Source organism: Arvicanthis niloticus, chromosome 20 (genome assembly GCF_011762505.2).
Source record: "Arvicanthis niloticus isolate mArvNil1 chromosome 20, mArvNil1.pat.X, whole genome shotgun sequence".
NCBI classification, from domain to species: domain Eukaryota; kingdom Metazoa; phylum Chordata; class Mammalia; order Rodentia; family Muridae; genus Arvicanthis; species Arvicanthis niloticus.
The window spans coordinates 7,986,710-8,012,314 of NC_047677.1; the positions used below are offsets into that span (position 1 = coordinate 7,986,710).

General features: G+C 34.6%; 1 protein-coding gene across 2 annotated transcripts in view; it reads right to left on the reverse strand.

Moving 5' to 3' along the window:
* Ascc3 (activating signal cointegrator 1 complex subunit 3) overlaps positions 1–25,605 on the reverse strand; it is a 265,284-nt gene that overhangs the window by 139,818 nt on the left and 99,861 nt on the right. For both annotated transcript variants that reach the window (XM_034524196.2, XM_076917041.1), the window contains 3 exons: positions 16,735–16,869; positions 6,294–6,485; positions 5,768–5,992 (listed from right to left, as the gene is read on the reverse strand). In XM_034524196.2, coding sequence (XP_034380087.1) covers positions 5,768–5,992; positions 6,294–6,485; positions 16,735–16,869 — 552 coding nt within the window. The remainder of the gene's footprint in view (positions 1–5,767; positions 5,993–6,293; positions 6,486–16,734; positions 16,870–25,605) is intronic.

Consider the following 25,605-nt stretch of genomic DNA (forward strand, 5'->3'; position numbering starts at 1 on the left):
TATATGTAGGTTAGCTGGTAATATAGTACAGTGGCAGAGAGTAGGCTTAGTACATACAAGGCCACAGGGTGAATCCTTAACACTGTCCTATCCACTCATGCAAAACAAAACAAACAAACAAACCCTAAATTTGAGTCAATAAGGAGCTACATAATTACTAAAGAATTACAGGTGGGACAGTTAAAAGTTTTCTATATTGAATGTGTAAATACAACAACAACAAAAAACCAATCATGTTTGGCAGGCCAGTGATGGTGTACACCTTTAATTCCAGCACTTGTTAGGCACAGTCAAGTGAATCTCTCTCTGTAAGTTCAAGGTTTACAGAACGGGTTCCAGGACAGCCAAGGTTACACAGAATAACCCTGTCTGGAAGCAAACAAAACAAAACAAACCCCCAAAACAAACAAAAAAAAAAAAAAAAAAAAGGAAGGAAGGAAGGAGGAAAGAAGAAAGTTGTTTGAAATTGACAAACTACTGAATTTCTGCAACTACTATTTCTATATTCACGTGTTTCTATATATAATCTATATCTAACTGATAACTACTTTAACCATTAAGTATTATATAGCCCTATATTGAATGGTGTTTACGAAGTTAAGAATTAAACATACTCACTGGGCACAATTGTCTATGCCTATACTTAGTGCTCAGGAAGCTACACCAGGAGAATAGCTGCAAGTGAGTCCAACCTGGACTACACAGTGACTATACAGCAAGACCTCAAAAACAAAAACTGATGCACATCTCATTATATTACAGATGTTAATAGTGACCTGAAGGTATGAGAAAAATCAGTTAACACATGGTATGTTAGCAATTAACCTTTTTTCCCTCTTACAATTCTAACATACACATGGTGAAAACATGATTACTTCATTACTGCGCCAGAACCTCACCAGTATTATTATTCTCCAAGTATTAGCATCCAGCTGCAGTGCTGCCTTAACTGTCTGTCCTGTGACCCTTACTTTTCATAACTACTACAGCACTCACTTTCCTTTTCCTCCACTAACCTTTATCCAAAAAGCCTTTTAAAAAAGTTCAGTTGTTGACACTGTGCCTTACACATTTTGTCTTGAAATATTCCTTGGAAAAGTTAACCAAATTAGTAAAAAATATAAATAAAAAGAAACTAGTTAATAATATGAGTAAAAGTTAGAGATTCCCTCTCTCCTATTTAATGTCAGATATTTTGATATAGGCAGTATTCTAGATGTTCCCCAACCTGCTCCCTGCCTACACTATGCCCAATAAAATACTCTTCCTAGTCAGGTAACTAACTAACTAACTAACTAACTAACTAACTAAATAACTAAATGTATGTGTAGATATATAATGTCTTATGAAGTATGAGCTATTTTTCTTATGATCCCATTATTTTAACAAAAAAGAAATCAAGATTTATAAAATAAAAATAAGCTTCATCGGTAAATTAACATGAATAACATGCTGTTGCTGCCTCTGATAGGATGAAGAGGAGGAGGGTGCAGGTATCACTCATCTGCTCAAGTAATGCAAACCCTGTAATCATTCACAAAAAGGAATGACACTGAACAGAAAAAAAAAAAAATCCATGTTCATTTCATGGTCCACATGATTATGAGGCTAGTCCTTTATCGCCACCTTGTGACAAAAGTGAAAAGTGTCTTGTAACTATAAGCTGCCACCTGGTGACAGCTTTTCATCCTATCCTTTTGAAATTTATTCATTCATCTTACAAGTCAGCAGTAAGCCTGTACGTTCTGTCCAAAGATACTTGCACAAAAGCATGGTCCTTGGCCATGTGCCAGTCCCCCTGCATGAAGTTGAGATACATAACCACTGGGATAGTTACTCCAAACTCAACTCCCCTGCTTCACAATGGATTCATACTCAACAAAGGTTTTCAAATATGAGACGTGTGAATAATAAAAAAATTACACTACAGAGTCCATTAAAGAAAATATAACTTATCCCATTTGGGAATTTAGATATATAACTTAAATTATACTTGATACCTAATTGATATATTAAAGTTTCATATATAAAGACATTTTGATTATTTGTATCATATATATGTCTTAAAAATTCGTTAAAACCATACAAAATCTAAATAAACAAATTTACAAGCATGTATGTGCACACACACGGCTTATAATACATACAAAAGTTTATCCCATAGACTCATTTATTTTAAGGCTGGAAGTAAGCATATGAGGCTCCATAGCAAGGGACTACAGTAAATCAATTGTGGTATATGCTACATAGCAAAGTAGAACAGGCATGTAATAAATAGATTTTACACAAGTCAACAAAAGTAGTATTTTATAAATAAGAAAAATAAAAGCAAACAAGAATATAAAAATTGGACACTGAAGGTGACAAGATTAAAGAAATGAATGCCTATCTATGGCAAAGGACTTCCAGTGAAGAATCATCAGAGGCAGACTGAGAAAGCATGATGATAATATAAGCTGAATGTGAAATTAATTTTGGTAAAGTTAGAAATCAAATATGAATCATTTTATAGCATGAGTCTGTGCTGTATTATTAAGATCATGGATTTGTGTTTACCACATCTTTGTTAAGACTCAACATTGGCAATGATTCATGAAACTTATACATAACTTGGGTATATGTATTAGTATCTATACAGCACGTATGGAATTCTTCTGAAGAATAAATATTAGAATATAGAAAAAGTGTCCAAGCTTTAAAGATTGGCTGAGATTTAAAAGGTGGCTTACAAGAAATAGAAGAATAGTGACGGTCTTCTGAAAACTTCTTAAAAAGCTTCAAATACTTGCTTTTCTCTTAGTGCAAACTCATGTGCTCTCATAAAGAGAATGCACTCATGACTTTCAGCCTTATAATTATGGAGTTATGAAGTATCAAAGTGCAAAGACATGAATAAAACATTTATGTTCAAATTATCCTTAATGTATTTGTCTAATTAGTTAAAACTATACTCATTAAAGTCAAAGCCATTAGTAGAGGCAACATTCTTCTAGTTTAACTTGATCTTTGCATTAATCATTGCCAATGTTGAGTCTTAACACAAATGTGGTAAACACAAGTCCATGATCTTAATAATACAGCACAGACTCATGCTATAAAATGATTCATATTCGATTTCTAGCTTTACCAAAATTAATTTCACATTCAACTTATATCATCATCATAAAACTTGAAAAGAAATTTCAGTAGATCATGGTTAAAAAAAAATCTAACGGTGATTATACTTCACTACAAAGGCTAGAAATTTTAAAGTGTAGATGCCTTTTACGTATCTAAATGGAATTATGCACCTAGTGAGAAGAGATTTTTGAAAATGGCATATCTATTAAGTAGTTAGTAACCATTATTGACTTTGATTCTCAGAGTATGTGTAGTTTCACTGATAATATTCCATTGTTCAAAACAATAAGAATGGTGTTTGATTCAGTTTGTATTTCCTGTACACTTATAAAAGCACTTGGGTTTACTACTTAAAAAGTGGTCAAAGATATTAGTTCTAAGTTGACTCCACAACCTTTAAAGTAAAGTTACACAGAAATCTGTTTTCATTGGGATGGCTATGGTTGTGATAAAATTCCATAACCAAAGCTATCTTAAGTTTATGGTCCATCATCCAAGTTAAGTCAAGGAAAGAAAGAATCTGGGGCAGGAGTTGATGCAGAGGCCACGGAGGAGTGCCATTTACTGGATTGTTCTTGATGGCTTATTAGCTTTATCAATAGCACTCAAGACCACCAACCCAGGGGTGGCACCACCCACAGTGAACTGGGCCTCCTGATTACACATAAGCCCTTTGGTTATGTCATTTCCTCAACTGAGGTTCCCTCTTTCAAACTGAGTCTCTAGCCTCTAGCCTTGTCAAGAGGACATAAAAACCATCTAGCACAACCTTGTTTGCACTGTAAAAGTCAGAGAAACTATTGCTGATATTTCTTTAAAAAATATTTAGTCTAGATCATGTGAAAAAGTAAAGTATCAACACAAGAAAATATATTCAGTTTAACCTCCTACATTTTATCTAAAAAATATATTCAGTTTAATCTACTACATTTCATCTATAAAATAAACTAGAGTTAATGGAACTGTGTGCTTGAATATTAGTTTCAAAACTCAACTTCAAGTGATCTTGAGATGCTAAAGATATCCAAGAGTATCACTGGGCCTTATGGCTGAAAAAATAAAAGAATGTTCATAAGACATGCAAGTTATTGATACCTAGTTATTTAAATTATTCAATCATAGTTAACATCAAGGAGTGAAACTCTGCTACAATAGATTGTCTTTGGAGTCAAATTACTACTAGTCTTCTTTAAGTATCCTGTAATTTTCTTAGTAGAAAGTAAGGGCCTTTCATTACCCTCCCCCTTTTCATTTAAAAAGTATTTTTATTAGTGTGTATCTGCATGTATCATGTGTGCCACGGCATACATGTGGAGGTCAGAAGATAATGTGTCATAGTTGGTTACTTCCCTCTACCATGTGGGTCCTGAGGAACAAAGGAACAAACTCAAGTCATAGGCTTTGGCACAAGTGCCTTTTCCCACTGGAAAAATACTTTCCTACTGCCCTTTATGCCTTTTTTTTCTAATCTCCAATCATACCTCCCAAACTTGGCTATCTTTCTTGACCTCATATGGAGTTTTCACAAAGCTTATATGTGCAGTAGCCTGGCACCCAATGTATTCTCTCCCTCTGAACCCTTCGGCCAACATATGCAACTCCGGATGCCACTGCACTGTGCTTCCCAGAGTTCTGATCCTTCTTTGGCCAATATTCTTAACAGAGAACTGTGTCAGTTTGATTTTCCTACTCTACAGAGGAAAACACAAGCAGGATGTCACAGACACTTCTATAATCCATTAAGATGAACACGGTATAAGACTAGCATACATTGTGACTGTGAGTTAAATGTCCTTCATTTAACTCATGCTCACATAGAAGCTACTAAAACAATTAAAACAACTTCAGGCTAAGAAAGGAAACTGGCATATTAAAGTACAGAATACCACAGCAATAATTAAGAATGCCATGAAAACTGAAAGCAGTTAATGATTGACATACATATTCTAAATTGTTAAAAATGTTTATATTATTTGCCAGTTAAGACGTTAAGATATTCAGGCTGCTGAGATCAGTTAGGTTTGATACTCAAGATCAAACTTCAGTTTTATATAATTTGTATAAATATTTATAATGAAGCTATCAAATGATCTAATAAAATAAAGTAACTTTCTAAATCTAATAAAATTTTATTAGAAAAGCAAAATACAAATACACATTGCTACTACTGCCATTGATTTCCTTAACCTCTCTAAGTTAGCTTAGATTTCTGATATAGAACAAATCTTATAGTTAGCAACAAGTTCCTGTCAGTCTTGTGAATATCTTACACTGCTATGAATTAAGTAACATTCTGCATTTATCCTATTATTTTTTTCAATTTTTAAAGATGTAATTTTGAGAGAGAGAGAAAGAGAGAGAGAGAGAGAGAGAGAGAGAGAGAGTGAGTGAGTGTGTGTGTGTCTAGGTACAAAAGCAAACAAGATGCCAGAAAAGGCCACAAGCAGGTTTAAGATTCCTTGGGGCTGGCCTTTCAGTGCAGCTGGGTGGGAACCAATCCCAGAACTTTTGCAAGGGCAGTAAGCACCCTTAACAACTGAGCCATCTCAGCAGCCTCTATTTTGTCTCTTGACAATCACTATAGTCCTAATACTACAAATAAACAACTAAATCAACCTTTCTCACCATTTAACTTCCAAGTTCTTACCTCTGCATTTAGGTTATCTGCAAGACTTTCCAGAAACTGACTCTCGATTGGGTTTTGTTGAGTGAGCAAACTGAGGTAATGGCTGAGTTTATCATGTGTTGTTATAATGATTCCTTCCCCAAATTTGTCAAATTGCGGTCTTCCGGCTCGGCCAAATATCTGCATGACATCTAAAATTCCAAGGTCAACAAAGGAGCCTCTTTTGGCAGCATATATTTGTGTTCCCTAGATAAGGAAAAGTTAATAAAATTTACATAAGCACACACATATAATCCTGAAGAGCTGAAACCTGAAATTGGGCAAATACGGGAAGATTTCAAAAGTGTACTTTAAATAATCCCTTCATCAGGTAGGATAGAGTTAAATTCTATAATATAAACTAGACTTTTACTGGAGAAAATAATTCTGGCTAAAGCAACATTCAGTCAATGAAACAGACAAATCACAAAATTTTTCTAATAAATCAATTCAGGAGCTTGCTTTAACAGACACACAAATCCATGTGCAAAGGGAGATAAGCTCTTACCTTAATAATAACCGCATGTGCAGGAAGATTGACACCCCAGGCTAATGTGGCTGTACAGACTAGCACTTTGATATGCCCATTTGAAAACAAATTTTCAACCAAATTTCTGTCTTGCCGAAGCATCCCAGCATGATGAATGCTAAAGCCATCTGAGAATAACTCTCGCACTTGCTTATTTCTTGACTTTTGTACCTACACATAAAAAACATAAAAAGGCCGTTAATTAGCCTTTAAGAGCAATTGCTATATCTCATACATGCTGAATGAGTTTATCAAAGAAAGCAAAATTATGTTAATGTTTTCTAACATATAATTTGGTAACAGTATTTTATACAAATATCATCTGGTTGTGTCTTAAAATTTTGCAGAAAGCCAACAGTGTTCACCTACAGTTGGGTTCCTGTTACTCTTTGGCGGGAAGATTTTGACCACATTTCCCCCACAACTATACATCTACTTTGAATATACTATTTTCTTGTTAGTATCCGTTCTTTGGGTTGGTTTGAACTTGTGGGCTCTGCATAAGTTTTACACCAAAGACTGTATAAACTAACTGATGAAACTCACTAAAGCAGTATTTTTATAAAATTGAAGATGTTAGTGTAATATTTTTAACAGATGTTCAATAATAAAATAGTTTGGGGGGATCTTATATTGGGTATTTATTTATTATTGTTTTGGGAAAAAATCTCATTATCAATAAGAGCTTATTTTTGACTATTTTTTTCCATATATGAATATGTCAGGGAATGAGAGTTCAGGGAGCTGGGGTTCTAATCCAGGCCTTGCCAAAATGACTGCATCCGTGTTTCACTTGCACTTTTTTAATTTCTAAGCAATCAACTAAAGGTCACTTCATAAATTCTGCTTATAGTTGGGTACAATAAATTAGTAAACTGCACCACCTAGTGGCCAACAAAATAAATGACAACCTATACATTTTAAAAGTCCCAATGACAATATACACCTAACAAAATGTAAATGTACTCTGTATTTGTGTGGTACAGTCAGCCTGTAGAAAACAAAGCAAACTTTATGAGTAACTAAATATTTATGGTTTGAATTTGCAATGTCTACCACAGGCCATGTTCAGAGTACTTGGACCGTATCTGTGAAACTATTGGAAAGTAATGGAGTCTTTAGGAGGTGGAAGCTGCATGGTGGGAGCTGATCAGTGTGGTTGGGCCTTTTAAGAGCATTAGTTTGGTCCTCGTTCAGGCCACTGCCATGTGAGGAATTTCTACATGTGAGAAAGGAGAGGTGTGATGTGGGTTGGGAGGGTTGTGTAGTGATAACTGTGCAGTGGGGTATCATTTGAGGTGGAAACAAATGGAATGATTAATTAAAAAAAACATTGTAACAAATGGCTGAAACGGTAGAAAATCTGAAAAAGGGAAGGGCATTTATATTAGAATAAAAAAAGGAGAACAAATAAGTAAAACAATAAGTACTACATAATATGCAGGCCAATAAAAAAAAACTACTCAAGATATAAAAAAAAAAACTATGACAAGGCATGTGTGCAAAGCTCTGTCTTTGAATTGTAGCCAATATGAGAGAGAAGGCTCAGAAACTGAGTCAAATAAAAATGAGCATGTCTATATTAAATCTTAGAGCAACAGGGAATAACTTGAGGATTATATAGGAAGAATCATGAGATTATTAGTTATCTTCAGAGAGATTAAATAGTGAAACAAACTTTTAAAAGGCTTGAGACATCACAGAGGAAACAGGCATGCTCTCTATGTAATATACACAATGAAGTGAAAGACTTTCTACATGGAAAATAATCATAAATAAAAAATAAAACATATCTGATTTTATATGCAATTTAATATGCCAAGAACATAAACTATTTAAAGAAAATAAAATATAAATGGCTAAGTTAGAAAATGCTCAGTTTCTCACATATATAACAGAGCATCAAAAATAATAATTAAAAAATGATGAAGTAACAGAGACAGAGACAGAGCTTAGCTGACTAAATGCTCCCCTAGCATGAAGAAACACTTTTTCTATCTCCCAACTAGGTGTGGGGCACCTTCTCTAATTCCAGCTCTCCCTAAGTAGAAGCAGGGGAATCAAAAATTCAAGGTCATTTTTGGTTACAAAGGGAGGCAGAGATCAGCCTGAGTCCCTGTCCCAAAAATGCAGCATGGAGGGCTGGCAAGAAGACTCAACTCAGCAGGTATGGGCTCTCACCAACAAGCCTGATTACTTCACTTTCATTCCTGGATCCACATGGTGGAAGGAGAGAATAGACTCTAGCAAATTATCCTCAGATATCTATGCTAAATAAATGCAAAAAATATAACATTTTTCTCTCTTAATCTATTATTGACCTGAGAGCTTGACACTGTCTAGTGCTAGTAAGGTGATGTTAAAGGAAGTAGCTTTTTGAGAACCATATTCAAGAGTGGGTAATATGAGACGAGTCACCAAACTTCTAAACGAATTTTTGTGCTGAAGGAAACTGCACTTCTTCTTTGGGCCCTACAGCCTCTTGAATTGTCTAGATATTTATATCATTCATGCTCTCTTCTCTTTCTCACATGCATAATTAGGCAACTTCAGATTCTGCTCAGCCTCTCCGGAAGAGTTACCACAGAATATTAATATATCACTTCTGCCTTGAAAAATAAATGAGAGTCTATGTTTTTCTTCAAATGTCTCTTATTTTCCTTTATCTGTAGTCTCTTCTTGGAATGTCTTACTCTTACTGACTGCCTAATGAAATTCAAGACTACTATCTTAATCTACTTCTCTTGTGTGCAATGAACTGCTTACTGTTTTCTTAAAATGCAATTTACCATATTTTGTTCGATAGCTAAGTATTTACTTATTTATTTCTAAATTATTTGTGAAATTACCAGTGTCACAGGGCAGAAGCCGCAGCCCTGCCAGTCTTTCCGTAAGAGTGATACTTACAGTGATATGTTGACAAGTGATCAACAGGATTAGTCAGTGTTAATTAATTCTAATACACTCTAAAAGTTATTAATCGTCTAATATTTATTTATGTTATATGTTTGGATGTTTTGACTGCAAATATGTATGTGTGCCATTTTCATTCCTAGTGCCCTAGTAAGTCAGCAGAATGTATCAGTCTTCTGGAACAGGAGTTACAGATGGTTGTAAATCACCATGTAGGTGCTGGAAACCACTTTTACCCTCTGAATCATCTCCTTAGCGCATAGGGTCATTACTTCTAATAAAGTAATAGTGAACAGTTGTCCAAAATTGCCATTAAAATCCCTCCAAAGCTGTAGTATATTTTGCTTTTACTCTGGATCATTCCCAGGTTTAAAATATTAGATATAAAGGTTATATATATAAAAAGAGACTTTAAACTGCTACCTTATTTTAGAACTCTGAATAAACCAGTGCTTCTGAAAATCTATGAGCATGTCCAATCCTCAAATTATCTTCAGAATGTTTAAAGTTTTCATTTTTGTTTTTAATTTGTTTAATATGTTTGTATCTGGACACTGGTGGAGTTCAGAAAATGGTGTCAGTCCTCCAGGAACAGAGCTACAGGTAGTTGTGAGCAAGCTGATACTAGTACTAGAAACCAAACCCCAGTTTCTACAGGAGCTAATTTGTAGAACCATCACTCTAGCCTTAAATATATTTAGTTTACTGTTTCTTTTCTTTTATAATTTATTGGAGATAAAAAGTTAATTTTATCTAGCAAGATTTTTTTCCACTCCAACTTGTTGGCTTCTTTTATTTCTTTTTCTGATACGCTTGTTAGAAATGTCCTGTTTAATTTGTTATTGAATTATTAAGTGTATACATCATAGAGATATAATACTCTGCTTGGTTGTGACTATTATTTTCCCAAATTGATTACTGCTTTACAGTTCATTGTTTTGTGGTTCAGTCTTTTAAGTCCTGTTGCAACTCTCATCTTTTTTTTTAACTTTCATCTTTTTAAGCTACTATTTTTCTTGTTACTTCTTTAAAAGTTTTTACAGCATTCATTTTACGTCAAGTGAACTAATATTAAATTTCATTTTAAATGAAAAACCCAAGATACAAATGCTCTTGCCACTACATGCAATACTAAGTAAAATTTAAAAGACTATGTTATAGTACGTAAGTGAAATTAAAACCCAGATTTAATTAGATTCAAAGCCTTTATTCTATATGGGATTACTGTCAAGCTTCTAAAACCCGACTAAGTAGGCAGTGACTTTTTAAAAGTAATTTTCTATAATTTTTATCTTTAAAAATACTCAAAACAAACAAACAGAAATCCCTTTTGATATCTTTCTACATGGTTGTAACTAACAACAGAATTACTGTATTAACTGGCATCACAAAAAAAAGGCTGGTGATTCGTCGCTGAAGAAACATCAATTTAAGGAGATGATATTTTGCAAATGCATAAAGTAAAAACTCAGGTAAAGGGAGGCATTTTACTTCGACCTACCATCTATTTTTACTAAGCAGAAACTAAAAGAATTTCTAATATTATGTGGCCACAGTGACAGATGACTGAAGATGTAAAACCAAAAATAAAGCCATTAATACTATCACACAGCTTGTAACAAACGTCAGTCAACTTCAGCTGCCACTATTTCAGCAAAGACTAAGAAACAGAGTTTATTAATATAAAAAGAAAATAAAGTCATAAAATTATTCTCTAAATTAGCTTTCAGATACATGTTACTCTAATTTGGTTCAACAGAAACTTCTAGTTAGTCTCTTCTTTAGTTCTTCCATATGATGGGCCATTTTCAACTAAGCAAAATATTTAGTATGGTATATGTTAAAAAACAAAACAAAAAAACTAGATGCAGATCAGTGACCATAAGTAAGAGAAAACAGTCAATAAAGAAGTGGCTAGAAATACTAAATCTAGTGCTAGAATATTTCAAGTGTGTATGTATGTGTTTGTGTATTAAAAAAACTAAAAAGTCAAGATCTTGTCTAAGACAAAACTTGATGATTCTAAAATGCCCATTTAATTTAAAATGAAAAACACAGTTAAAAACAATGGTTTAATAAGGAAAATATCTGCCTTCCTAATGATTTTTTACTTCTACAAACACAAGTGGCAACTTTTTCTTGAGGTATATTTCTGGCTTAACAGTCTCTTTGCTGGGGAATAACATTCAGAGTTAACTAAATATATATTATTTATTATCCTTTCAGGGGAGACAAGACAGTTTCATTCTGGATTTTACTATTTATACTAAAATAGTCATATAAAATAAAACTATAAAGAAGTGTAGCGGGAGATATTTAAAACAGCAGCACCCAGTTTGTCTTGTGTTACAGAGCCGCCATGTTCCCATGGCATGTCACTTGGCTCAGGCCACAGGCTCAGGCAGCAAGAGACACTGGCCCTGACACTCACAAGATGGCAGCGTGTCTCCACAAGGCTGGGCTGAGCCAAGACCATCCCACGCGGCCCCGTAAGAATAAGACTCTAATGCTTTAAGATTAACCAAATATGTTTGGTAATGCTCAATTAACAAGATGCTCACATAATTAGAGGTGTTAACCAATTAACTAACCTAGATATAAGTTGTTACCCAGAACTGCTCTTGGTCCAAGCATGGTTCTCCATCCTCCTACATCTCTGTCCCTCCCCTGCTCCTACTCTTCCTTCTTTCCTCTTCCTCTCTTTACTCCTCCCACCTTAACTCCTCCCAACTTGTGGGGAAAATTTCCCACTACAAAGAAGTGCTTTTGAAGACAAAATGTCTCAGCAGTTATAAGCGCTATCGCTCGTCCAGAAAACCTAGGTTCAATACCCAGCACCCATAAGATGGATCATAACCATTTGTATTTGTTTCAGTAGATCAGATTCTTTCTCTGCAGTCAATCCATATGTAGGGTGAAAATTATGAGAATTATTTCATAGAATGAATATATATATATTCATTCTATGAAATAATTTTATTTTATATAATTTTATATATAATCTATATATAATTATATATAATTTTATATATTATATATAATATATATAATTAATATATATTATATACTATATTATATATAATATATAATAATATAATATATTTATATATTATATATTATATATAATATATAATACATATAATTATATGTATTATATATAATATATAAATATATAATATATATTATATATAAAATTATTATATATATAATTTCATATAAATATATATATATTTTCCTTCTTAAAGTTCTTTAAAGGGCATGGAAATTTTTCTCTGAAACAAGCCAGGCCAGTTTCGGGAATTGGCTGTACAGAAAAGGAAAATAGAGGATGTAAATGTAAGTCACTTAGGTGGCGAAACACAATGACTGGGCTGTGGCTGGAGCAAGTGAGAAATAGTTAATCAGAAATAGTTGGTAAATGACAGGGTAGGGCACAGTTACATGGTAAAACTACATTTTTGAGAAGAATGAGTGTGCAGAGTGATTTTCACATGACTAAATCATTTAGGGTGGGTTCCTCTGGAATGTTCCGCTATTTTTATGTTATGTATCCTTGACAACCCCTCATCCCCTCCTCACTCCCCTGGTTTGTGGTTTTCCTCTTTAAAAGGCCCCTTAGCCTGCCACTCTGGGTCAAACTTTGCTCCTGTGAGAGCTCATGGTTTGACCTTGGCTGGCCAACTTCCCCTAATAAAGCCTCTGCTGATTGCATCCAGGTACAGTGTCTTGCGAGTTTGTGGGTGACCGCGACTTCCCGAGACTTGAGTGAGGGCTTCCCAACTTTGGGGGTCTTCACATACATGTGGTACACAGATATACATACAGGAAATAAGTCCATACATATACACTAAATTACTTTTTTTGTTTTGTTTTTGATTTTTAAGACAGCATGTCTCTATATAGTCTGGGCTGTCCTATGTAGATCAGCTTGTTCTAAAACTCATAAAGATCCATCTGCCTCTGCCTCTCAGATGCTTGGATTAAAGGCATATACTACCATACCCAGCTCCTAAATTAAATTTTAAAAAGTGCTTTCAAAGGCACTAGGTAAATCATAAACCGCAAGAAAGAGTTAGGGTTAAGGTTAAGGTTAGGGTTAGAGTTAGAGGTTAGAGGTTAGAGGTTAGAGGTTAGAGGATAGAGATTAGTTTAGGGTTAAGGTTTGGGTTAAGGAATCACTGTGGCAAAGAAGAGATAGAAAAGAAGTGGGACCAGTCAGCCAGGGAGAAGGAGGGGGAAAGATAACAGGGCCTAAGATTCACTGGCAAAATATGTTCTCTGCTTCAGGGGCTAAAAATCTTTAAAATTCAATACAATGATACCAATTAAATGAGAAAATTAAAACAAAAGCACTTATCATGTTTTTTCTTTTAGGACTGAAAGTACAAACAAAGTAATTTTGGTGTACCTATGACAAGATACATGAAGGAGTAACAGCAGCACACAAGGCAATGTTCCTTGAAAAGAAATAATAAATAAAGGCATTCATTCTTGAAAAAAAAAAAACCCAAAACCAAAAAACAAAACAAAAAATCAACAGCTGGGTCAAGCTGAAAATACTAACATCACAAAACTACTTAAAAGTATAATAAAATGACTAAAGATATGTACATCTACTTACCTGTATCTATTTCACTACAGTAAACTTTCAAATTCTCAATATTGTTTCTTTTTCAGAATAGGAACCTGTGAACAACTATAACTGCTATAAGAATGTTTCATGCTATATGAATTTCTTACAGACATGCCATTTCAAAGGCTAGGAATAGTATAAACCTACATCACTATGGCATGAGGACTGGATAAATTAAAAAGGCAATAGAATGCCTGGTACTAGCAAGTATTTCACAAACACTGAACAATATTACTATTAAATAATAAGTATGAAATATCTACAAGAGAAGCAGCTCTGAGAACTGAGAGTTGGAAGAAGCCAGAAGTACACAAGGTGGCTCTCAAGTCTTGGCTTTTAATCACAATTGAGTTGATTTTTATTTCTAAGGAAATAAAAAGGCAAGATGCCTTTCAAAGATTCTCACAAGTTCATGATTAATAAAAAAGTATTTAAAAAAACCCCACAAACTACAAAATAAATGCTATAAAGCAGGGTATCATAAAAAAATATAAAAATTTTTGAATGCATTGTGTAGCTCAAAACTGAAAGACAATCTGATGTACAAACAAGTGTCAGGTGATTGGAGTTAAAATTTAAAACTTTAAAAGACAATGGTGACATCCACATTGTCAGAATGGCAACATATCTTTAACTAAGACAGTACTTTGTGAGATATGTTCACTAAGGCAGTACCATGTGAAATACATCACTAAAGTGGAAGACGTGAGATATGTTCACAAAGTATGATGGCTATTCTTAGTTGTCAACGTGACTATACCTGGAATTAAGAAAAACCCAAATTGCTCAGTTCACCTGTAAGGGTTTTTTCTGAAGTAAATGATTTGAAATAGATAGGCCCACACCTAATCCAGATCTTTAAGGTGTCAAAATACATCTTTAATCTAGATCTTTTGAGATGTGAAGATACAGCTTTAATAGCAGCCACAACCTTCAGCTGGCAGTCTATGTAAAGGATGTGGAAGAAGGCAGCTGGCTCTCTTTTTTGATTTGCCCTTGCCCTTACTTCCCTAGCAAGTTCATTCCTTCATTGGCATTAAAGCCTACTTCTTACCAAAGAAGAAGTATACACTGAAAACTAGCTGAGACATCTAGCCATTTGGACTGATTATTAGAAATTAGACCTTGTTAGATAGTTATTGGTAGATTAGTTAGACCACAGCCTATAAACCACTATAATAAATATATATAAAGGGAGACATTCTATCAGTTCAACAAGTCACTCTAATAAGTTCTATTTCTCTCTCTCCCATTCTCTCTCTGTATATGTATATGTATATGTATATGTATATGTATATGTATATGTATATTCAATCTATCAGTTCTGGTCCTCTAGATACCCCTGACTAAGGGATATACTAAGGAATTGCATTAGGTTTGTAAGCTTGTAACCATTAAGCAAACAGTCTGTTAAACCTTCTCACAAATACATTTGGACATAATTACTCTGTGCCCAATCGAAAGCTTATGTAAGAAACAAAAGTATTTAGTAGTAGTCTCTATTATATTTACCCAGTCTACAGTAGCAAAAGAAAACAGCCATAAATAATAAAGGGACAGTACTGGCTGTGCTTAAAAAAAAAAAAAAAAAAAAATCATGGATATGCCTGACCACAAGGCCATGGTTTGCCTAATCTTGATCAAAATTGTCAGTAAATTGACATATTTAAGAAAAACCTGCTAAAAAATGTCATAAGATATGGTTGCTACTCAAATCACTTAGAGAAGTACCTTTTAAATTGTAATGGAGACACAGGAATTTGGATTGCATGCAGATTTTGATCTGGCAGCCAGAGGCTTTGTTTTGCTAACAAGGATGCAAATGACTCCAGTATTTGAAAAGTCCTTTGCAAATAAAAGGAGCAGTAAGACAATATTCTCAGGATCCCTTTACTTTCCTAAAGGTCTGATATTTATGTAGGCTATATTTGGCACTGTTAACTTTAGAAAGTAAAGGAGAGAAAGTCAAATTGTAATTTATCAAATTTTAAAATAATATTAAAACGATTATATGTTAAAATATTTATAAATGCAAACTCATTTTATAACCAAACTATATTTTAAAAGGTAGAAATAAACACTTCAGTTATAGAAATGATAAATGGATAGATTATTCATTCAGACCCTTTAAAAGATTAATTGAGGCACTTCCCCAAAAAACAAAACAAAAATTCCAAAAAACAAAACAAAGAAAACAAAAAATGAACCAATCAAACCAAAATCCAACCAGCAGAAAAACCAAAATCAAAACCAAAAAACATTAGTTAAAAGAAGATAAATAAGAACAAGGTATTACTGTGTAGAATATCCAATGAAACCCTTTACTTTATATGAGTAATAGCTACTGTTCTGTCAACATGACACACATCCTAGAGTTATCTTAAAGGAGGGAATCTTAATTGAGAAAATGCCTCCACAAGAGACTATAAGGCATTTTCTTAATTAGTGGTTAATGAGGAAGGGCCCAGCCCATTGGTGGCTGATTCTATCCCTGGGATGGTCCTGGGTTCTATAAGAAAGCAATCTGAGCAAGTGAGGGGAAGCAATCCAGTAAGCAGCTCCATTCCTTGGATTCTTCATCAGCTCCTGCCTAGCTTGAGTTCCTGTCCTGACTTCCTTTGGTGCCAAACAGCAATATGGAAGTGTAAGCTGAATAAACTCTTTTCTCTCTAAATTGCTTTTTGGTCACGGTGTTTCAGTCACAGCAAGTGAAACCCTAACTAAGAAAATATGTTAACTTAAAAATGTGTAAAAAGATTAAGTCTCAGAAGTTAGTGACTGTGTAACATTAACTACTCAGATTATACATTTTCCATTGAGACTTATGTACCAGGAACATCATGTGTACTGGTTCCTATGTCTCCTGGCGCTCACCTGTTTTAATGCATGTCCATACTCTGGTCCTTCGGTAGGTAGAAAGCAGGAAATCTGGCCACTATTTTTTGCTCTCTCTATTAGAGACATAGCTGTCCTTACAGTGGCATTGCGAGCATGTACAAATACCATCACCTAAAATGGTAAAAAGAAAGTTATTTAACATTTCAATTTTTTTACAATGGAACTTAATAGTAGCCTGGACACCATCAAATAAAAATTATTATTAAAGTTTCAAAAGAAAATCTCCAATTTCTGAATTAATCAACATTTAATTGAAAAAAATAGAATAAGCGCAAGTTAAAATTCAACAACATGCCTTATTCATTATAGATCCATGAAGTGATTTACATGCTAATGAATGTCTTTGGTAAAACCTGGAGAGCAGCTTGTAAATTTCTCTTTCGAAAGCATCATTCATTATGCTTTTCACTCACATCCAAATTTAAGAAAGCTCATCTGTCTATATAAAAAGCTGATGTGATTCGTATCATAGTCTCAGCCCTCCCTCCGTATCTTTCTGTTCCTTGCCTTTTATATGGAAATGCTTATGATTACATTCTGGGGCTATAACTTACTGCTCTTATTTTTTTCAAGTATGGACAATTGAATTTTGCCTGAAGGTAGAAAAAGAATTTGGACATGGACTTTCGAACAATGCTGGAATGGTTAAACATTACATATTATATGGTAGACAGATGGAACACTTTTGCATGGTGATGGAGGCAAAAGACTTAAGCCTGGGGTAAAATGCTATAGTTCTGACCTTAAACATTTCCCCAAAGGCCTAAGACTTAGGGATCAGCCTTCAGCTTGGTAGTGCTGCATGCTGACTAACATGTGAGAGGTGGGACTAGTGGAATTGTTAGGACATAGGTAGACTCTCATAGGAAAAAGCAGAACTCTGGTCTTGTCTCTTTTCTTTTTGCTTCCCAGCCTACATGAGGTAAACACTTGATTTACCATCCACGTACTACCACTTCTGCCATACCACAGCATCAGAAATTACAATTCCTACTAAACATAGTCCAAAGACACAGAAATACCCATGCCTACATAATCTCAAAACTGTGCAAAGGATAATTCTTTGTTCTTCAATGTTTTTTTCCCCTCAGATATGTTACAGTTAAAATTTTTATTATTTAAATGTCTACATTACTCAAAATAACTAAGAGTTCAATACAGTTCTTAGTAAAATAACAGTTTTTTTCCAGAACCAGAAAAAATATTCTAAACTTTATACTGAAATATAAAAGACATCAAACTGCCAAAGCAAGCTTGCAACAACAACAACAACAAAATGGCAAAACTGGAAGCATTGTACCAGCAATTTAAGTGATACTAAATAACTATGTAAGCTTTCAAAAACAAAGAGAAACAAGATGTTGTGTGACATTAGATAAAAAAATACGCAGTTAAGGAGACAACAAATAGAGAGCAGAGATCTAATGTAAAATGGAAAAAAATATTAAATGGCTATTTCCCGAGTGAAGACCATGTTGAGAACTGCACTAGCCCCACGTTCGGGTGGCCAAAAAATGTCGCAGCCCGAGCAAAATGTTGAGGCCCAGGCTGCCCCGCATTTGGTGGCCACTGTATCCCAGCCCAAGCTGCCGCTCCGGTCCGCGGGTCCGGGGTTCAGCAAGAGAGAGAGTGAGGACAGACTCGAAGAATGGAGACCAGACAGAGTGTGATTCAATCCTGTTTATTCTTTAGTCTCTCTTCTTCTCTCCAAGTCCCAAGTACTAAGTTCCTGGTCCCTAGTCCCTAGTGCCTCCAAGTTCCAAGTTTCTTCTTCCAAGTTCTCTTCCAAGTGCCTGCTACCTAATGCCTAATTCCTACTCCAAGTTGTACTCTCTGAAGTATCTGATCCTCTAAGTGTCTCATTCTCTGTCTTCTCTCTGCTGTGTCTAATTGAAATATTAGACACATATTGAATTCACTAATTGAAATAGACAGCTCTAAAAGAAGAAATAGAACACCATAAAATAATTCAACTATCATTAGTCACTGAGGAAATAACAAAATAAATTACATTGAAGTATCGCCCTATTCACTGAGGTTTACTGCTCTTGAAACAACAACAAACCAACAAACACTGGTAATAAAGCTGGATGAAAACAGACATCTGCACACTTGGCAGTAACGGCAATCAATAGAGAAGAGGAAGATGTGCCTATCACCTATTATTAAGCTGTGTCCAGTGACTCACACTTGGAATCCTAGCACTAAAAGAGCAGCCTAGATGTCTCCCAAGTCATAATTGTTAATAAAAATGTGGTATATTTACACAATAGAATATTATTCAATTATTAAGAAAAATAAAATTATAAAATTTACAGGTGATCCTAAGTAAGATAACCCAGACATAGAAAGGCAAACATTTTATGTTTTTATGTGGATGGCAGCCTTTAGCTTTAGATTTGTGTCTTATTGAGTTGCTAGTAATGGACCAGGACAAATGAGGGGATCTTCCAAGGAAGGAGAAATAGAATATATACAAAAAGGGAAAAGGGAAAACAAAAATTAGAAGGATTAAATGGGGAAAGGAATGAGGAGGCAGGGTCTATGGGGAGAAACAACTAACACTACATGTCTTTTGAAAAACCATATGGAAACCTACTACAGAACCTTTTTCATATACAAATATAAAATATACATATATCAAAGGTATTAAGTGTAATTACTATATAATGAAGAAGACAATGCTCCAACTGTATACATACACTATTAGTAAAACCTCCAGAGCCAGCAATAGGTTACATCCTGTTAAGTCATTGGCTAAAGGCATCCATCCCATAGACTCCTCTCCCAACCAAACATTACAGGCTCTTGCCAATGCTATCAGTTACCCTCTGCACCTGATGGAAAGAACCTATTGCTGAAGACACCACTTACTTTTATCTTCAAAAATGAAGAAACTGAGTTGATATCCAACTAGCAGCTTCATCCTTATTGACTAAGTATTCATGCAGCTGAAAGGTACTATGTACACTACAAACCTTGCAAGGCATAAAAACAAGCTGCCTAGAAGATATACCCACTAGTGCAATGATGGCATACATGTTATGAGAGTAACCAGTTACCTTTTACTTGATTAAGGCCTGTTCTATGACACAGAATCCATACAGAATACTGTTAATGGGGCCAAGAACCTGCGACAATATGTCAAGGACCCAGGGGAAAAGCTACTATTATTCTAAGTAAACATACAACAAAAGTGTTCCCTAAGGATATATAGTTATACCAGTCATTCACTCCACTATTCAATGCTCATCACAGTAGCTTCTTCCTATAGTCAAGGCTTATTAAAAGATCCACAAATGAAGAACAAGCACAGGGTGAGAGACTTTGAAGAACTAGACCCAAAGTGGGATGTCTGTATGATACCCTTTCCCTCAAGGCTCAGCTATCTATACAAAAGATGATGCGGAAAGATTGTAACAGCCAAAGTGGTAGATGACTCCAAGAAAACAGCATCTTCCAGAGACAACAGGGCTGATGTACTTACAGAGACTATAATAGCATTCACAAATTCAACCAGACAAAATTGCAACAAAGAGAAGAGTAAGTAGGAACAAAATATAACCACTAGACAAGAAGCGATTTACACCTGATACCTGTTGGGAAAGAGAAAATCAGTTTTCTCCAATTGAATAACATTGGGTATATTAACCATACTCCGGAGTAGGCCCTATATCCAAGAATACTTGGCTAACAGAAAACATACTCCATGTCCTTTTTATTCATTTTATTCATGTTGTATATGTGATATATTAAAATATATTTTAGAAATTAAAAGTGACTTAAAGGATCATATTAATATACTTAGAATAATATACTAAGGTGTATTCTTAGTATATTATTTTTTAATTTGTGTGTGTGTGTGTGTGTGTGTGTGTGTGTGTGCATGCGTGCATACAACCATGTGAAGGTTTGAGGCTGATGTCAGGAAGTGATCACTCCTTTATATTATTTGTTAAAGCAGGGTCCTCAGTTAAACCCAGAACTCACTGACACAGGTAGTCTTGCTTAGCAGCTTGCTTTGGAAACCTACTATGTCTACCCTTTGAGGTAAGCATAACATACAGGTTGCTATGCCCACTGAGCATTATGTGGGTTCAGGGCATTGAAGCGCTTATCTTAATGCTTGCTTGTGCAGGAAGCATTTTAACTACTAAGCAATAGCCCAGTATTTTTAGGTGTTTTACAACATACATAAATGTTATAATCAAGAAGGTAAATTTTAACTTCTCATAATTATTTCACAGCTTTAATGAAGAAACATTTTTGAAAATATATGGCAATGTAGATAGACCTGCCAACTCTTCATTTAATGTGAGATTAATCTAAACAACATAAGCACTTGCTTTTTCTATTAATTGATGAAGAGGCATACTGTATTTGAAGTATGATACCACTTTTGTGCTACATCAATGTGTATTTGTAATATGGCTAGGTGTAGTTATTTGCAAAGCTGCTGTAGGGATATAATAAATATTAAGTGATAAATATTTCTAAATACTAGGAAGAAGCTTGAACTTAAAATGTAGTATTACATTTGTAGGAAAAGGCTTAGTATTGCACATAGGTTCTCATTACATTCACCCCTATAGGTTCTACTCATTAGTACCAATGCAATGTATTGTACCAATACAGTTCTTGGAGATAACAAGAAATGAATCTCACTTTCAATGTTTGAACATTATCAGCTTTCCATTGAGTAGCCTCCTGAATCCAGCTCTTCAAGCTGTTCTATTCAGGGTTTCCATGGCCTGTCTCTAGGTGAGTTTTATTCCTTAAATACAAACATATACATTGAAGGAAGACACTCTTCTTAAATTCAAGCAAAGAAATAATTCAAAAATTCATAAAGTATATAAATAGGAATAGAGAGATGGCTCAATTGTTAAGAAATCTTGCTTCTCTTCCCAAGATCAGATTCTCTTCCTAGTACCCACTTTGGGCAGCTCACAATTGTCTGTAACTCTAGTTCCAGGGGATCTGATGCCCTTCTCTGGACGACTTGGAGACACTCACACACGCATGCATACATGCACATACCTTCAAAAATAAAAGGGTTTCAATGGTATCCATTTTAAAAAATTAACATATGAAAGATCGTATACTTTTATAAATAATAGCATTAAAAATCTGTGACTTAACATTATAGCAATGCTATGGATCTTTACAAGGGCCACGGATTTTCCAGTTTGTGTTTTATAAGCATATCATTGGACTCTCTCCTTGTTTCAAGGTAATATTCGGTTAAACAAAAGGCTGAGTTGTGTAGTTGGAAAAATTCCACAAAGCAATAAAGCAAGGAGAATAAAGTTTTGGTGTCAGTTATAACGCTTACTGAAGTGTGAACTGACTTTGCATTCCAGTCTGCAAATATTGTTTGACAAATGTGCTCTAAAACTTCCATAACAAAATAGTATGACGTTCTATTAATACGTTGTGCTTGTTTGTTTGTTTCCCCTTCATTTTTTTTTTCAGTTTGGTTGGTTTTTCAGAGAGAGAAAAAATATAAAAGAAACAGATCAAATCCTAATTTTATATGAAAAGTTTAGTCCACCATTCACGTAGTACCACCACAGGACAGAAACTACCAATTCTATACCAGTTAAAACTACAAGACAAGAGTATTAAAACATTCCTTTAGATATCATTATGTGAAATTTCATACAATATACTTTGATCCTATTCCTATCTTCCACAACACTTCTCAGATTCACACTTCCCTCCTCACCTCTCGCATGTTCTGATATCATGTTCTTTCTTTGAAACCCAATCTGTGCTTTAACCATAATCTTGGGAGTAGGGCCTTCCCTGAAATCTGGTTGACCTATCAAGGGTCTTCTTCTAGCAGCTACCAATTGACAACAGATCCCAACTTACAGGTGGGCTTTCATGTCCACTTCCACACCCCATGTAGAAGTTTAGTGTGTCTTGAGTTTGCATGGGTCTTCGAAATAATGTCATAATATCTCTGAGGTCCTATATGCAACTGTCCTATTGAGTCTAGAAAGTTTTAAAGCGTTTTTGCTTGTGAAATTCATCCCTCCCACAAAGTCTTTTGCGAGAGCCCAATACACAAAGAGAAAACAAAATAACAAACCACAAAATAAAAGCAAAGCAAGAAAAAAAAAAGCCATAAAACAAAGCAACTAAATGGACTGGATAAATACAAATTTGTCTTCTCCCCTTGGAAGTTCGTTGTAGCTTTTCCACCTCCCCCTTCAGCAGACAAGAGGCAACAACGCTAGTGTTGGCATTTTTGAGAACCTTGGAAAATTCTAAAAATAAATGATAAAAGGGACGCTTCTGGTAAAAATGAACTATTCAAAACTGTATTTGTTTTTGAACAAAATGTTAAAAATTCAACAGTCTCATGCCTTTCCATGTTTTAATGGTATGTTTACATATAAAACGGTTAAATAATCATTATAAAAGTTTTAGTACTTTCAAAGCCATAGGCAGATCCTAGGGCTCACTGGCCATCAGTGCTAGTTACTTGTTGAGCTACAGGCTAGTTAAGACGTCTTAAAGCAAGGTGGGTGACATTTTGTTTAGTTACTTTTGTATTGTTATAAAAAAAAAAAAAGCAACTTACAAAAGAAGGGTTTATTTGGGCTTAACAGTTCTACAGGGATCTCAGAGTCCGTCACCATATGGCAGAGAGCATGGCAGCAGGCAGGTGGGAATGGCAATGCAGCAGAATCTGATCGCTCCATACTGATCCACAAACAGGAAGCAAAGAGTGCACAGGGCATGGCAGGAGACTTCTGAAGTATAAAATCCCATTCTCATGACACATCTCTTCTAACAGTACGGTCAATAAAAAACATAATATTGAGGAATTGCTCTAAATTAGAAAAAAAAAAAAACTAAAGAGACTCTACAAATAAATATGTAAACTTGAAGTGGAAAGATGCTCTCATCCACAGATACTATTACTGCCTATTTTTAATTTATGGGCAAAAAACTGTGCACAGTATACTAACAGGCTAAATTAAGAAAAATTAGGTTTATGTAGACCAAGTAGAATTTGTTTCAGAATATAAAGATGACAAAAATATGAAAGTCTACCAATCCAATAAAGAACATAAATTAAAAAAACCACATGATTATCTAAGTTGATGTTAAAAACAAAACAAAGAAAACAATATAAAGCACTTGATAAAACTTAACACTCATCAACTTACTGGCAAAACACAGTAAAAGCAAAACATGAAAAATGTTTAGCATTATTTCAATGGTGAATGCTGAAAATTTTTCTCTAAGACCAAGAAAAAGACAAAGGTGTACACTTCCATTAAATAAAGCCAACACGTTATCTGGACATTCTCGTTAAAACAAAATACAAGAAAAGTATGTAAATATCATTCAAAATTTAAAAAGAGAAGACAGAACTTTACCTATAGCAAAAATAGTCTCATATTTAGGGGAAAAAAGTGACTTTTCACCTCAGGAAAAACGCTTTATTTACCAACATAAACATATATATGCACACACGTGCATGTGCACACACACACACACCTTGCATATAAAATTAATTGTAGTTCTACAAAAAGAACAAGAAGCACAAACTAAACGGCTAATTGCATAGCATCTAAAACAAATAAAATCATAATAAGAGAATAAAATTTCTAGGAACATGTTTTTATATGTTATATAAAATTTAACCCCAACAGATTTGCACATTTAAAATTATTTTCAAAAAAATTCTGCTAAAATTGAAAAATATTTAAATGGAGATGACATCCTATGTCCAAAGATTTTCAGACAAAACTACCTAAAGCAACATAAATCCAATATAATTGCTATCAAAATTCCAATAGTATTTTTCTTTTGTAGAAAAAGAAAAACTCTCTCTAAATTCACATGAACTTTCATTTTGGCAAAAACAAAATAAACCTAATCAAAACAAACAAAAAAGCCCAAAATACAAAGTAGGCAGAGTCCCCTTTCCTGACCTTGAAACTTACTACATAATAGTAGACATGGTTACTGGTCATGAAGATAGAAATATAAATAGGATAAGAATGAAAGCCAACAGAGTAAACACACATCCTCGTGTATGTCTGTTTATGTGTGTATCTGTGTGCCTCTGTATGCACAGATGGAGGCCAAAGGTCAACATCTGATGTCAGCCTCAACTGTTTCTCTTATTTATTTATGTATGTATTTATGAATGAGACAGGGTCTCTAACAACCTAAAGCTCACTGTTCTGGCTAGTCTCATGGGTCTGCCTGTCTCTGCACTCCCACTCCAGGAGTGTGACATACAGTTCTTCCTGCAGCTTTTTAATGGATCCTGGGAATAGAAGTTCAGGTGCAAATGCATATACAACAAGTACTTTAACCAGGAAGGCATTCCTCAGGCTCCCAGATAGTTACTTTGTAACAGATTAGCATTTTCTTGAGAAAGACAACTTTGCATATATAGTCTTTTGGCCTCCAGGTAGCAACATAAGAATGGGCTTTCATTATGGTGTACCTCCTACCAAAAGAGTTTACAAAGCCTATGTTGGGTTTTTAATTTTGTCTAGGAATCTTTTTCTTTTTTCTATCCCAATTTGAACTGCCTTGTTTTGTTTAACCATGTCTGTCAAGATACCTAGCCATACCTACTGCTTTATCCATTCATTTATTGGAAGACATCCTTTTCATACAGCACAAAAGAGATGGATAAAGACCATTGAATGTCCAACATCAAAAATGGTGACAGATTCACTAGCAATGAAGACTGGTAATGGAACCACTACTAAAGTTAATTTCCTCTGCTTATGCTCCATATGTGTGAAGCATTAGTCCATCTATAGCTTGACTGTGTTGTGTTATCCTAACTCTGATGTACTCAATGCA